The 16307-nt window shown below is 38.3% G+C and overlaps 2 protein-coding genes across 2 annotated transcripts; one reads left to right on the top strand and one right to left on the bottom strand.

Moving 5' to 3' along the window:
* Positions 1-1349: 1349 nt before the first annotated feature.
* Positions 1350-7669, bottom strand: LOC120723131 (gastrula zinc finger protein XlCGF57.1-like). Its single transcript, XM_040014480.1, has 2 exons — positions 7332-7669; positions 1350-2889 (listed from the first exon to the last, which is right to left on the bottom strand). Exons 1-2 carry the CDS (start codon positions 7432-7434, stop codon positions 1490-1492), a joined length of 1503 nt encoding a protein of 500 aa, XP_039870414.1. The 5' UTR covers positions 7435-7669; the 3' UTR covers positions 1350-1489.
* Positions 7670-10178: 2509 nt separating this feature from the next.
* On the top strand, positions 10179-13763 carry LOC120723127 (gastrula zinc finger protein XlCGF57.1-like). The gene is made up of 2 exons (XM_040014475.1): positions 10179-10524; positions 12031-13763. Exons 1-2 carry the CDS (start codon positions 10425-10427, stop codon positions 13635-13637), a joined length of 1707 nt encoding a protein of 568 aa, XP_039870409.1. The 5' UTR covers positions 10179-10424; the 3' UTR covers positions 13638-13763.
* Positions 13764-16307: the final 2544 nt, after the last annotated feature.

Genomic DNA, 16307 nt, shown 5'->3' with positions numbered 1-16307 from the left:
AGCTGTGTCCCAAATCTCACATAAGCACTTTTATTAACATACAGCGCAGATGTACAAGAAAAAATTACTCAGAAATAAATTATCAGCATTTATTAAATAATAATGCTCCATAAATAAAATAAAACAATGTTGTTTTTGTGCATAACAAAAAGCTCACAATTGTGCAGTCAAAATGTAAACTAACAGACGCTGAGCATAATAACAAAGACAGATTTCGCAGCTGCTCTGTTCCCAAGTTCTACTGCGTGACTGACAGCCTGGAGTTTGAAATCCTCTTTGTAACCGTGTCTCTTAACAGGTGCCATTTGTGGTCCTTATACACACACAGTACGGTAATATTACGTTGAAGCAGAGTACGTATCACTCCGCGAGGCTCCTCGGTAGCCGTAATGATCCAACAATCCATCAAGCAGTGCAGTTTTGTAGTTTACCAAAGTCGTACCAAAATATGTTTTGAAAGGTTTCTGAGCGCTGTGTACCACATAAAATCGGTTCGCGGCCAGTAAGCACAACCAGAATTTATACATAAGGTGCACTGTAGATTTTTGAGAAAATGAAAGGATTTTAGTATGTATCCTGAAACAAGATAACATTCATTAATAGAGATTGGGAAAACTTCTGTTTACCTTTGTTAGCCACTTGGCTATGATAGTAAACAGTGGGACAGAGGGACTGTTCGCCCAGGGCACCAAACAGGTTAGGACCGCCCCTGGGTGTATGGTAGGTGGGGCTGGCTCTACACTGGGGCAAGAGGGGCCAACCACTGTGAGCTTGTTGGCTGTGGTTTAAACATTTTTTGAGGCTCACCGATTTGTAATGCTCCTGCTCACAACAATCGCGTAATTTCACTGGACAAATTTGCACCATTTTATTTTTTTGGAATTAGGCTCATTTTTTTGCATGTGAATAAATAGATCCGACCAGTGAGAGCGTTGGATTTGGCAACACGTGTGCTCATAGCTTAAAACGCGCTCAGATTATTTTTACACTTTCACTGATTAAGTTGTGTTTAGAAACAGTTTTTAAATTACAAAACACTTCTTATGGGAGGCAAAAAAGTGCGTAACTTCTAACGTTCAATAGGTTTCTTTTTTTATATAATTTCTTATAATTTTGAAGCTGTTTAAAGTTTCATTGATATTAAAAATCATAATTCATCTAATGATGAATGACTTTACTATAAAAGCAAAAACGTGTTAAAACAGTAAAAAGGGTAACTTAATATAGTTACAAAGATTTATTGCCCAGTTTTAAAAAAAGATTATTTCATACTTGAGTTAGCTTCAGTTTTCTACATATATGTTTCCATATATTTTATATATTTGTATGGAAACATATATATATATATATTATTTATATAGGCAAGGACAAAACCACAAATTTTGTATTCATGGATATTTTTTGGTTTATTTTTTAAGTACAATGAAGACAAACATGAGGGCGGAAAAGTAAAGCTTGTTAATAATACAAATACACTTCACAACAAAACCTACAGTGTTACAGTATCTATCTGCAGTAACATGTGCGAACTTTCATGCTGCTTCAGCTGTTCAGATGTTGAACATTTTTCACCACAAACGCCACACAAAAACTGTTTGTCTCTCCTGTGGATGCTCATGTGTCTCTTAAGTCGTGTATTGGAACTAAATGTTTTCCCACACTCGTCACAGCCGAACAGTTTCTCTCCCGTGTGGCCTCTTAAGTGCTCCTTAAATCGTGTGCTGCGGTTAAATCGTTTTCCACATATATCGCATCCAAACGGTTTCTCACCTGTGTGGACGCTGGTGTGTCTTTTAAGAGCATTCTGGTGTCCAAATCTTTTCCCACATATATCACAACCAAATGGTTTCTCCCCTGTGTGGATTCTCATGTGTCTTTTCAGACCTTCATGTTCTGTAAACCCTTTACCACAAACACTACAGCCAAAAGGTCTCTCGCCTGTGTGGACCCTCATGTGTACTTTAAAACTATACTTAAATTTAAATGTCTTTCCACAAGAATCACAACTAAATGGTTTCTCCTGTGTGTGTACTCGCATGTGATTCTTAAGATGAGTGTTACGACTAAATGTTTTTCCACAGTCTTCACAACCAAATGGCTTCTCTCCTGTGTGGACTCTCATGTGCGTTTTAAGAGTAAACTCAAGTCCAAATCTTTTTCCACAAGCTTCACAGCTAAAGGGTTTCTCTCCCGTGTGGACGGTCATGTGTCTCTTAAGATGTGTATTGCAGCTGAAGGTTTTACCGCAAACAGCACAAGCCAGTGATTTCTCTCCTCGGCGTTGTCGCTTCTGAGATTCCGGTTGTGTAAATGTTTTAACGCAAACATCACCGACAAACTGAGGGTCAGTTGCAACACTCTCCTTCCACGCTATACCACCCACTTCAGTTTCAGGTCCAGAATCTGACAGAGGTTCCTGCCAAACATCCTCCTCCTCCTCCTCATCTTCATAACTGACTTCAGTCTCGGAAGAGTCTAAAGTCTTTTTCTTATTATTTACTAATAAATGACAATTTAGATCTGGGCTCCAGGCTGATTCCAGTCGTCCATATGCATCTTCCTCAATTTCCGTCTTGATCTGTTTAGCTAAGCAGCCGATAGGCGGCTCTGTCTGTGTGGATTCTTCTGTTTGGCTTTGATGACGATATGAGCACTGAGGCTTCTCTTCATCGTCATCATCTTCAGTCTTCACAGTAACAATAGTGAACGGTAACCTGCTGAGATCTGCCTCCTCCAACCTATTGATCTGCTGTCCCTCCTCACTGCTCCAGGGTTCCTCCTGCTCCTGCTTTATGTGGAGGAACTCGGCGGCTTGCAGGTCCCGCCTGGGGCTCCAATCTTGAGGAACTTCTTTAATCACCAGCAGCTGCCGGACGTCTTCAGGTAACACTGAAACACACATGGACAGAAAAGACTGACATTAAAATTCTACAGCAGCATAGCACACCCATAAAAACCCTGATATACAGATATATATTCATTCATTGGTGTCTAATTATTTATTCCCTTTCGATGGCATTAGCGTTATTTTTTTTACAGTAGGTCCTTTTAGTCACGTTTTTAACAAATCTGTAGGATTGGTTTTTAAAATCTGTGTGATGTTGTCAAATTTAGAAATATCCTGACTCAGTGTGATGCTAAAAAAATCATGCTGGGCTGAATTGTAGTAATTTGTTATTAATCCTTCAGCTGATGCAAAATGACACAATAGGAGTACCAACAGGGACTGGAAAGGGCCAATCTTCTTCACATTTTTCTTCTTTTCCTTTAGGGGTTGCCACAGCAGATCATCTGTCTCCATCTCTCCATCCCACTGTTACACCTGCCTTGTTCCCATTCAAACACATGTATTCTGTCTTCTTCTACTGATTTTATTCCTCTTCTCTCCAGAGCATACCTCCACCTCTCCAGGGTCTCCTCCACCTGCTCCTTACTACAGATCACAATGTCATCTGCAAACATCTTCAAATATCCTCATGGTGTGGCCCATCAGCTTTATCCCTGTGTAGTTTCTACAGCTCTGCATGTCACCCTTGTTCTTGAAGATCAGTTCCAATACACTTCTCCATTCCTCAGACATCCCCTCACTCTCCAGGACTGTGTTAAAAAGTCTGCCTTCCCTCTTAGACACCTCCATACCTCCACGGGTGTGTCATCAGTAGGGCTGCCACAAACGATTATTTTGATAGTCGACTAACCGATTATTTTTGCGATTAGTCGACTAATCAGATCCATTGGACATAAAGCGTACAGCTTATTGCACCAGCATGCATCTGCTCTTATATAGCTCTCATTAGCTTACAGCTTGAAGTGTTTAAGGTATGTGCTAACTAAAAATAAAGACAAGATGATAATTAGACAAGATTAAACTTTTAATGAAATTTGCAGATTGTCTCAGTGGACTTTAATAAACTCAGCCGTCTGCTCCTTGCTCCCTAAAATATAACAGGACACTAGAGTAAATTCTCGACCATCTCACATTTCTGTTTAATCAGTTTTCTGTTTGCGTTTATTCAGCTGTGTGAAAACTATGACTTTAATCTCAGCCAAACAGATTTACTCAGAAACAAATTAAACACTGAAAAAAGGCAAACAGTAACATTTTTAAGTTATCTAAGTGACTTGTATATCATCGACCACCCGGCCAGCGATCGAGCAGGTCTTTCTGGATCTTACAAAGCTTCAAACGACGCAACGACTATTAAATTAGTTGTTGACGATTTTGATAGTCGACATAATCGTGACTATTTGACTAATCGTGGCAGCCCTTGTCATCAGGACCAATACTCTTCACAGCTGCTCTTACTTCCTCCTTACTAAGCCTCTGCACTTCCTGATTAGCGATCCTCCATCTGTCCCCCTCCTGCACTCTTCATCTTCATCCTTTAAAGAAAGGATTAGCTTCTCTGCACTGACTAGCCTTTTAAATGCCAAATTCCTGAATAATAAGATCCAATCATGTTTTAAAGATATCAAAGCGTTATATGATCCCAGCAGAGTGCTTCACTCACACTGTGAGGCTACATGTGGTTTCTAGAGTTTATGAAAGTAGAATAAGAGGCAGATTCGTCAGCTATGACGATAAGCTGATTGTGAAGGCTGAGTCTGTGGACACTTGAGACTGTGGTGGAGGGGACGTCACGGACAAATGGTTATCCATCATGGATAGTCCTGACGACCCTTTGCACCACTGAAAGGACATGTAATGGAGCATCTTCTTTAACAGGCTGGTTCAGCTCCAAGCAGGACTGATATAGGAAATCTTTCATACCACATTATATCACCCTTTATAATACAATACATGTGTCTGACTAAAAGGCATTTGCCAGATACAAATTGCATTATGAATGTATGCATGATTATTCTCAAGGTGCGAGTTGTGACCATAGGAATCCTTCACACTCTGAAGCCTGACGGATCATTTATTATTAGTGATTATAATTATAATTAGTGATTATTATCACTGTTAGTGTAAGGTTTGTAGCATAATTGTGAAACATAAGCAGAGCTTTTACAAAAATACTGAAGTGTATTTTTAAAGAAATTAACAGCTTAATATTCTCTGTCTCATGTTTTCCTCTTCAAACAAAGGTGATCCAATCAAATGTAACAATATATGGAAGACTAAAATCCTTCTTCCACTTAGTGCCACGTTGGCCAGCCGTGCATAGCACCAACATTTAATATGAAACAAGCGGTGAGGACCTGCAGACCGAGGTGGAGCAGTGTGGACGAGCGACAGGCTCATCTGCTACTTTCCACTTTTACAATAATGGATTAAAAGTGTTTCTTATTTTGTTGCTGGAGCTCTGAGGTCAGTTTTAGATTCCACACAATGACCAGTTCAATCTTTCACTGTGAGCGCTCTGTTTGTTACTAACACTAACACACTTTATCCAAAGTTCATTTAAAACTTTTCTATAATGCTCTTCTTCTACAGCAACTACATTATTATTGTTGTGTATTATAGTGTTGTTTTGTGTTGTTTGTTGGACTCTTTGTTTATTAGTAGGTTCTAAAATATATTTTACCTTCACAATTTGTAATAAAATGGTCTAAATATTTAGTAAAACAAATATGAACTGAAAATCTTAATCTTAACCACTTATTTTGTTAAATGTAACTTAGAATTGGGGGAATGAACAAGTTGAATGAACAAGCTAACTTTTTCAAGAAATGACTTTTTTACCATCACTTCCTCTCATAGAGCACTTTTCTACTCTACCTGAGCACTCAAAGAGCTTATACAACTCTATGCAATATTTTTCTAAGCTTTTCTATGCTTAAATACTCTCTTCAAAAAAAAAAAAAAAGCGGTTTGAATCTTCCACAATGCAGGTTATAGGGAACATACAAACTCACTATTTTGCAGTCTGAAACACTGAAAATTGCCGATCTAGTGAAATTCCAAACAGCACGGTTAAAACGTTTGACTCCAGGTACACGACACCCAGCTGGGAACACTTCACGCAAGTCGAGCTGCCCGAGATTCACAGAATTTACAGAAAATGTAAATTTTTTGTGATTTATCTCGTTATAGGGACGATAGATGTTTTATCTCGGGATAAGGGATTTTAGTCATATCGCACAGCCCTAGTATATATTATATCAGAAATCTGTTCACTATTTTTATTACAGATTATATCAGTAAGGAAGCTGACTAAATATTAATTTATGGCAAAAGGGTGGGATTAAACAAGTGTGTACTTCTTCCCACTTCCTTTCAACATGTAAATGAATCAGTACGGTAGCAATATTGAAATGTATTGACTTTTGTATAGTATTTTTTTCTCTCTTATTTTCTGTATATTGTTTACATGTTTGAAATAAATTAACAATTAACAATTAAATGCTATTCTTACACAGGATTGTGTCTGCTCCTCTCTGTCATCTTATTGCAGCAACTGGACCATCATGCAACATTAAGAAACTGCACGTGTGATTTCAGGAGGATGTCTCAGACTGCCAGACGCAAAGCTGCACTCCAACAGGATGAAAGAACCAACCTCACGTCACCCTGTAAGGACTGATGTTACCGCTCTAGAAAGTGTCTGGCACACCGGATTTCTGAGTTTCCTGATGGTCTGAATTTGCCTTACTTCTCTTTTATTTAGAGAACACTCTGATCACCACGCAGGGTGATCTCTACAGGGAGGGGGGTAAAATGTGATCCCCACCAGGGATGTAAAACTATTTAGCAGAGTGAGGAAGGAAGGACCAGACGATGGGAAAGCTAACTCTGCTTATTGGTATTATTATTAATAGTAGATTTCATCATTATTTTAACTGCTGAGAACAAAAACATTTCTTAAATACGGGACAAATAAAGCATTTCTCATCTCGTGATGTTTGCATACTCTGGTCCAGAGCAACTTATGTTCAGATTTCTGTTTTAAACTCAGCCGAAAGCGCTTTACTTTCACCAGTACACGCAATTTTAATGATGCTCTATATGAATGATTAGCTGCAATATACAGGACCTTACCCAATTAACACGTTATTAACGCTAAATGAGCATTTAAAAACGGTCGAACTACAAAGACAACTCTTGTGTGCGCGCTGGCAAATCGTCCGGACGCCGCACTTTACCTTCAACTTTAAGTTCCGCCGTTTAAAAAAAATCCGCCACAATAATTCTATTAAACGTTAATATTCACATTTGAGATCCACGGATGAAATAAAAAGCTCTGAGATTTTATTTATGTGTTTATTTTTGTGCACTTATACAGATCAACGAAAACCGATGTTTCCGATGTGAAACACCTTTTCACAAACCCCACAGCGAGCTAACAGTTAACCCGATCAAACAGTAAATGTGTTTTTATTCTCACCGGCGCTTTGGCTCGTTTCAGCATCCTGCTGCCGTTTAATCTCGGGCTTCTCCTCAGCCAGACTGTCGGCATTCAGCTGATGGAGATAATCCACCTCGTTCATGATGGTGTCCGTGTCTTTGCTCTCTTCTTTAAAATAAACTGCAGGCTCGGCGGAGCTGAAACCGGGCCTGGGCAGAATCGATCACCGCCGACCACCTTTCACAATCACGCCGCTTACGTTTCTGTTCATCCATGAATACGTCACCGGGGAAGATACAGATTGAAACGGGACACTCAAATGATTCCTCACAACATTTATTGCCCTCTGCTGTGTTTCGAACAGGCATCTGCACGGACACCTTTCCTGTCCTCGGCGGTGAGACCACCGCTGTGGAGCGACGAGAGTGCAAAAATGAAATCACTAAATACATCAAATAATGATTAAATGTTTTATTAATTGATTAAATTAACCAGGTTATGTTCTGTTGATCAGCCGCAGTGAAAGTTTCAATTATTTCAAGATGGACAGCAACACATGAACCATGACATAATTAAAATATCTACTATTGTTTCTCCATTTAATTAACTAATGATACATTTAATTACTATATTGTGTTTTTATTTATTTTTTAAAATTGATGTAATGATGTTTTTTTTTTTCCATTCTTGACCTTGGAGGGTTATTTCCTTTCTATAAAGGATAGGAGACATTTTTTTTTCTAAATTTTAAAAATTCCTTTTTTAAATATGTTTAGTTTTATTTATGTAGAACCGGTTAAAAATGTCTCAAGGTGTTTAAAGGTTGCGTCCCTCTTTACGTGGGACATTTCGATTGGCACGCAGACTCTTTTTCTCAGTGGTTTTCATTGCATGTGTGTGACGAAAAGCTGTCGTCATGAGTCTCCTGAAGATTTAAGTCACTGCAAAGTCATATTCAATGTAAAATAAAATGAAAGCTTCCACAAATAAAAAGAAATGCAGCTACAACACTGATTACGTTCCTAAATACAGTATTGTTCAAAAGTCTCAAGCCAAACCCCATGTAATTATATCTTGCTGGGAAAAATGGAAAACAGGTGCAGTAATTGTTTAAAACGTATACAAACATACACATAGATACAGTAAATAAGGCAAAAACAGATTTAGTAAAATTAGAATGAGCTTGAAATTAATATTTGGTATCATAAAGGTGGTCAGCCTTTATTCCTCAATACATCCTGAAATCTTAGAGGCAGTTTTTCTATCTGGGTAGGCTTTCATTGTATTGGATTTGTATTTATTTTATTTTTTTTAAATTGAATTTAGTTTCTACTCAGTAAATAGTTGATCAAAATTATAAAAAATCAGTAAAGTAATAAACATTATTTTAAAACAATATTAAAGATTAGTTGGCATAATGAGATTTGCTTCTAATTCTAAAATCTAAGGAAATAATGCTTATTTCCTTCAATTAATGGTAGAGAATTATTGTATTTGCAAAAGGACCATTGAAACAACAGAACACTTGTTTTATGAGTGTAAGACTGTTACACAAATGTTTGGAAATATCATCATAAATAAATGTTGTACAGTTCCAGAAGTGGATGTAGATTTCTGGTCTTTTCAAAATACTCGAATGGGTAATCCTCAAATATAGAAGATACACTTTTAATAAACAATATGATAATCATAATCACAAAATTCTATAATTCTACATGAATGTAACTTTTTTAGGCCAAACATGAGGGAGAACACTCGTGGTTTTTAATTTACAAACAATGTGTAATTATACTTTCAGTGGTGAAATGGAATTGCTTGATATTGAGTTTGTTTATGTATTATTCTGCTTATGTTCCAATAAATAAAGCAGTTTTTAGATGTGGAATGGAGCAGGGAGAGAAGAGCAAGGCAGAAATAATTAAGGGTAGAAAACTGGTTTAGAGCCGGCTCATGTGTGCAAATGAATTACTTGAAAAATGGCTGCTTATGCTGCTGGGTCCACTCCCCTTTTTGTTGTGTAGCCTGCTCACACTGATGTCTTTCACTGTGTGTTGGATTAATTTTTTCCTGCCCCTCGGGACTCAGTTTTGCATGCGCTGGAAATAAATGTCTTACTTTTTAAACATTCTGCCTCTTGTGTCTTCCATTCTGGCTTCTTTGAAAACCTAAACATTACACTCAGTTTGCACACTGTGACAGCCACAAGCTGATTGCTTCCATGCCACACTACACTGATGCTGTGATTCATCCTCAAGAGCCCAATAAAGGTATAGTAAAATATAAACAGACATACTTTTATTGAAATTGGACATTTATGTGTTATAAATCCTTTTTGATTGACCGTACTTCATGCAGCACACACAAAAGTATAAAACTAAAAGTTGCAGATAAATTCATTCTGCTCTGCTGCTTTGATGACGATTTTATGAATGAGGTATTGAATGAGTGTCAAAGAGAAGAAAAAACCTGCCAGCAAACAGGTTAATGTTACAGACAGACTTATTACAACAGTAAATGACTCGGAGTTCAAGTTTTTATTTAATTAATCTTTTCTTTCATGCAGGTAATTCCACTGAGAATTATCTTATTTACAAGAGCAGCAGGATTTTTTGGGCAACTTGGAGGAATAAGTTGTTTGCATAATATTTTGTGACAATAAAAATGAAATCCCCACGTATAAAAGAGAAAAGGATGGCTTTTGACTGGGTGTAATGCGACTGTCTTAGATATGTGACAGTATTTTAACATATTGTTTGCATTATGGGAATTAGAGGGTAATTATTTTAGAAATGTAATTTTGGACACTTAGATTTAGAGAAGGACAGCAAGAGGCAGTAAAGCGATATAAACTGATGTCCGGTGCCTTTAAACTGCCAAAGAAGCAGAAGAAGAAGGGCGTCCGTGTAGATGCCTGCTCAGAACAGAGCAGACGTAAACAAATCTTTCGTAAAATCACCGATGACAACTGCTGTCCTGTTCGGGTCTCTGCGGGTTCCTGTAATACATGGATGGGTGAAGGCTGACGGAGGTTCGATCAGCATGACCTTCACGCTGATCGGTGATCGATTCTGCGCAGGCCCGATTCATCTTTAAGGAGCCTACAGTTTATTTTAGAGAACAAACACGGGCATCATGAAGGAAGTGGATTGTGTTCAGCAGCGAAACACAGACAGTCTGCAGACTGGAGGGCAGCAGCTGCAGCAGCAGGATAATGATGCTTTAAACCAACCTGGTAAGAGAAGTCGCATTAATGAGATCCAGTGTTTCTAGGATGGGGTAAGAGTGGCTGGAAAACTCCCGACTTATAATAAAAATTGGTCTTCTTATACAGTATGTCCAAAGAATCGATTCTCTTATTATATAATTATAATAACTTTGTAATGACGGACCGAAAAAGATTGAATTTAAAGAGAAGGTTTAGTGCAACCCGGACTGTTTTAGAGTGGGCACACAACAGAGTTGTTTCTGTGTGATTTTATGTGCAGTGCTTTGCTGCTATTAGTAAACTGACTGCAGTCAACGAGATTCATGAAGGGATATCTATCTATCTATCTATCTATCTATCTATCTATCTATCTATCTATCTATCTATCTATCTATCTGTCTGTCTGTATTTATATATAAAATTGCAACTTAAAAATGGAAATTTTAATGTCAATGAGACTTTTTAGCTGGATAAAGAAAAAATATATAAAAGTCACTTTGCAAAATACCTATTGCAGCTTTAATCATCATGAGAAATATGTATATGTTTGACAAATTTGTCTCAGATTATAAGCAAACAAGTAATTTACAGCAGTTTAAATACAGGCATCGATTCTGACAGATGATCATTTTTTGGCACAACATCGGCAGCACAGATTTCCAGACCACTCCTCTCCCCAGAGATGTTCCCCAGTCAACCGATAACCATAACCTGTCCAGTGTGTGTCGTGTGGGTTTAACGGTTACAAAGTGATGTACAACTAAATAAAGTAAAAGAAATAAGAAAATGAAGTGCTGAAACAGCAAACAAACAAACAAATATGTATATATTAAGTCAAGACAACATGAAGTGAAGATTGCATAAAAACCAATAAGAAGTTGAAAAAGTTTTAACTGCTTTTTAAAAGAGTCCACAGAGTCCACAGATTTTAGGATATAATTCAGGAGGAGCTGTAGTCATGGTCTTTGTCTTGTTGGCATTTAGAAGAAGGTAAATTCAAGAGAGTCAATCACTAATCCAGGTCAAATAGTGGACTAGGGTTGACAGACCAGCTGGTGAGACATAAAACCAAAGAATTATCTGGAGCTGTTGTGGTTACACTTTATTTATTAATGTTTTTCTACCACAGCAGAGAAAAAGTGAGGGAAGGAAAGGGAAACCATCCAAGTAGAAAAGAATGGCAGAGGGAGACTCGGTTACAGACACCAAGGATGAGCATTCCTGTCACATTTCCCTGAAGTCCTCCTTGTCCTGCAGACGAGTCTGCAGTCATAAAAAACTGTAGCACACCTTTTACAAACAAACAATGCTCCTGCCTTATCTGTGCCCTCTGATAACTTTTTATTTTGATTTTTTTAATTAAAATTGTTTAAAATTGTATTTGATTTGAGTTTTTTCTAATAAATAATCATGCAGCATTACAGTTTTGCTCACATCATGTTTTTCTGACTACGGTATTATTAGAAAAATGTAGACTTTTTAAAAAAATAATAAATAAAAATTTGGGGTGACAGTTGAACTTGTCTGTTTCAGTGTCTTCTGCCGAAGTCCAGCAGCTGTTTGTAGTTAAAGAAGAAATTCCTCCTGAATGGTCTCCCAGTTTGGACCAGCAGGATCGAGAGCTGCTCCACATAAAGGAGGAAGAGGAAGAAATCTGGACCAGTCATGAGGGAGGACCGCATAATGGGCAGGAGGAGGCTGAAATCACAGGTGTCCTGTTCACTGCTGTTCCTGTGAAGAGTGAAGATGATGAAGAGAAACCTGAGTCTTCAGATATTCATCAGAGCCAAACTGGAAACTGCAAAGAGGCAGAATCTCCGAGCAGCTGCTCAGCTGAAAAGATAAAAGCTGAAGCTGGTGCAGAGGACTGTGGAGGACCAGAATCAACCAATGGCACAGACTTAAAAAGTAATTTAGAACCAAAAACTGATGAAAAAACTTCAGACTCCTCTGAGACAGAAGTCAGTAATAATGACGATGAAGATTGGCAGGAACCTTTGTCAGATTATGCACCTGAAACTGAAGACAGTGATAACAGCTGGAAGGAGAGCAGTGCACTCGGGAGTGAAGTTTGTGGTGGAAAATGTAGCCAGTCTGAAAATCTAAAGGGACACAGGAGAGATCATACAGGACAGAAGGCATTTTGTTGTGGCGTTTGTGGTAAAAGATTCACCCGACAAGGGGATCTAAAGAGACACCTGAGGGTCCACACGGGAGAGAAGCCATTTGATTGCAGTTTTTGTGGCAAAAGATTTAAACAGCAGGGGGTTCTTAAGAGTCATATGAGAATTCACACTGGAGAAAAGCCCTTTGCTTGCGATGTTTGCGGAAAAAGATTTATCCATCAGTCAAATCTCAAGTCACACACCAGAGTTCACACGGGAGAGAAACCATTTAGTTGTAGCATTTGTGGTAAACATTTTACAGAACAGGGGAGTTTGAAGAGGCACAGAGGAATCCACACAGGACAGAAGCCCTTTGGATGTGGCATTTGTGGGAAAACATTTAGCCGGAAGACACATTTTAATATACACATGACCGTCCACACGGGAGAAAAACCATTTGACTGTGGATTTTGTGGTAAAAAGTTTAGCCAGAAGACACACTTTAAGATCCACATCAGAGTCCACACTGGAGAGAAGCCCTTTGGTTGTGATGCCTGTGGAAAAAAATTTAGACTTCAGTACAACCTTAAAAGACACATGAGAGTCCACTCGGGAGAAAAACCATTTGGCTGTGATGTTTGCGGTGAAAGATTTACAGAGCAGGGGAGTCTTAAACGGCACAGCGGAGTTCACACAGGAGAGAAACCATTTTGCTGTGACGACTGCGGTAAAACATTCAGTCGAAATACGCATCTTAAGAGACACATGCGGGTCCACACGGGAGAGAGGCCTTTTGGTTGTGACATTTGTGGTGAAAAATTTACCGAGCAGGGGGTTCTGAAGAGTCACATGAGAGTTCACACAGGAGAGAAGCCATTCGGGTGTGACGTTTGTGGGAAGAGATTTAGACATCAGTATACACTTAAAAGACACACGGGTGTTCACACGGGGGAGAAACCGTTCTCCTGTGGTGTTTGTGGCGAAAGATTTACGAGACAGGGGAATCTAAAGAGACACATGCGTATTCACACATAATAATCTGCACTTCCATGCTTGTAAAATCAGCAACTGTATCAGTAAGAAGTACGTGATTTCATTGTATTTGTAAACTTTTTTTATGTGTGTATTTTAAAGTTTATAATAAAAAAAGAACTTACCCAGGATGGTGGGTATTTATGATGCTTTGCTTCAGATGATGTCTGATTAGTCTGTGATGTTATTTTTTTATGCTGTGAGCTGTCAGTCATTCACAAACTGAGACTACCTATATTACGGGTGTCAAACTCAAAGATCTGGAGCCAACTCTACCTCTTTGCACATTTGATTCTGATTTGTATGTTTTTAAAATCATTGTGTTGAATGTTTCTTTTCCCTGCAGAAACGTCTCAGGTTCTTTTTCAACCCTTTTTCTGATTTATAAATTATTACATCATGAAGAAAGGTGAAGAAATGGCCATAAACAGCTGCGGTGTTTTCAGTTATGGAGAGGCCATATAGAGGGGTCATAGTAAGTGACCCCAGCTTTTGTGCTGTTATTTGCACTTCTACAGAAAATGTCTCTCCTGCTTTGTAGAATTTCAACTTTAAGACATATTTTAGCACTTTTATAGCTGTGGCTACATTTCTCTAAGTGTATTGTGGGTCTATGGCTGTACTTATGCTTGCTGGTTCATGGTGTGGTTTAAAATAGGTTGTTTATGTTTCAATTTGTTGTGTGACCTGTAAAGGTGGCCCATATACAGGTTTAATAATGATGTGGAATTACTTGTTGCAGTATTATTTTAGATCTAAATCTAATGGGTCTTACTGAACAGTTTAGTTGATAACCTCTTTTCTGTGGACATACCTTGTGTGAGTGCAACCCATGACAAACTGCACATCACTGACAGTATGAATATCTTCTCACTTTGTTTTTCAAAGTGAGCTGAGCCAAATACCTCCACCTGAGGCACAGGTGAGAACACATATATTTACATTTTAGGTTTAGGACTCATGTAAACAGTGTCCATTGGTGTAAAAAGTTAAATATATTGGATAAGAAATAAAACATGTTATCACCACAGCAGAGAACTTCTGAAAAAAATGTTTAGACAGTGTTGTAGATGATTCCATTAAAAATGCATCAGCAGAGCAAACAAACACTATACCCACACAGAGACTACAGATCGTCACCATATTAGGCGTTCTTTAAGTCTTTTATGGTCTCTGGCAATATCCAGTTTTTCATATTTAGCCAAAAACATTTGGACACAGGACCTGAGAGAAAAAACATGTCCTGGTTTCAGCAGCCTGTTCTCCTTTGTTCTCCCTTGTTCCTCTCCCCCCCCTCTCTGTCTTGCTCTCAGGTGGAGTAGGGGCAGTGCCTTGGCTCACTGTACCACCCGTGGGTGGAGCTGCCCTACTTTCTGGTCCAGCCTGCACATCTGCTTCCCATTTTCTCATCACCCCTCTGGAATAAAAGCCCAGCTGAAACATTCACTCTTTGCCTCTCAGGTTTCCAAACCTTATTACTTGTTGGTAAGTGGTTCCTAGTTCTCCAGTCCAGTACTCATACTGGAATACTCACTTGTCCTCCCACACTCCACCCCTTCTGCCCTCCAGAACCATCATCTGCCTTCCCCATCAGTACATCTAAATTAATCTAATCAGTCAGAAGATACTGGTTTAAGGACCCCCTACTTCCCTGTCCAGTTCTCCTAGAGTAACGATCTGTCTCCTGGAGTCTCCTCCACGCTGGGAGACACAGCAAACCTTCTAGCACTGGTACATATTCATGTGCCATCCTGGAGGATTTGGACTAGCTGTGCAACCTCTCTAGGGTCCAAATATTGCCTCAAGCTACCAGTAGTGACACTGATCCTAGCCAAATGCAAAACTATTGAAAAAAAATAGTCAGAAAAAATGAGAGTGGCCTCCACCTGTAACACCATAACTGTTTGGGGGGTTGTCTCATCATTGCCCCTCTATATCCCAGATGTTTAACTGATTAACTAATTCTATACTCCGATTAAAAAGTGCTCTTTTAAGTTTTTAGGACAGTGTATTATGTGTCTGCCTGTGTTGTATACAGTATTCGTAGCTCTTGAAAATGAGACACTGAGCTCAATGTGATTGTCTGTTTAATAAATAAAGGATTTAAAAATAAATCAACCAACCAACCAAAAAAATAATAAATAAATAAATAAATAAATATCATGATGTTTATTTCAAATTAATTACTCTTAAGAAACCAAATGATCAACTTTCCAAGGGAGGCTCAAAGCCACAACTGGATTTATCTAAGATTCAATTTGAAACCTAACCCTTTCATTTAAGACAGAATTTTGTTGTAATGAAATTAACATACAGAAATTAAAAGTGCAAAAGATAAGCTAACGATAAGCTAATTTATATATGTAAAAAAAATAAATGTTAACATAAATAAATGTTAAATGCCAGAAGTGATGCCAGAAGACATTTTTAAACAGACTTCTTTCCTGCGAAAAACACTTTTGACCTATGGTTCTATTTATTTCTTTTTTTAGAAGCCATAAAATTATTTTTAGAGTTAGAAAAGTTTTATGGATACAAAACTTTAAAGGAAATATCACGAGGTTGGTTACAAAGTACTCCTGTCAGGTACAATGAATTTTAATTTTCTCAGTGAAGTCCCACGCTGTGACAGGATTCATAAATCTGCAGGTTTCCCCACAGCTGTGATTTTTT

Source organism: Simochromis diagramma, unplaced genomic scaffold (genome assembly GCF_900408965.1).
Source record: "Simochromis diagramma unplaced genomic scaffold, fSimDia1.1 OVJJ01000669.1, whole genome shotgun sequence".
Taxonomy (NCBI): domain Eukaryota; kingdom Metazoa; phylum Chordata; class Actinopteri; order Cichliformes; family Cichlidae; genus Simochromis; species Simochromis diagramma.
Note: the sequence above shows the minus strand (reverse complement) of the source record. Positions and strands in the feature narration are given on the sequence as shown.

Excerpts from the sequence above, each read along its gene's own strand:
- LOC120723127 (XM_040014475.1), top strand. The coding sequence starts at position 10,425 with ATGAAGGAAGTGGATTGTGTTCAGCAGCGAAACACAGACAGTCTGCAG. Across the intron at positions 10,525-12,030 it reads TGATGCTTTAAACCAACCTG|TGTCTTCTGCCGAAGTCCAG; the intron begins GTAAGAGAAGTC and ends TGTCTGTTTCAG.
- LOC120723131 (XM_040014480.1), bottom strand. The coding sequence starts at position 7,434 with ATGAACGAGGTGGATTATCTCCATCAGCTGAATGCCGACAGTCTGGCT. Across the intron at positions 2,890-7,331 it reads TGAAACGAGCCAAAGCGCCG|TGTTACCTGAAGACGTCCGG; the intron begins GTGAGAATAAAA and ends TGTGTGTTTCAG.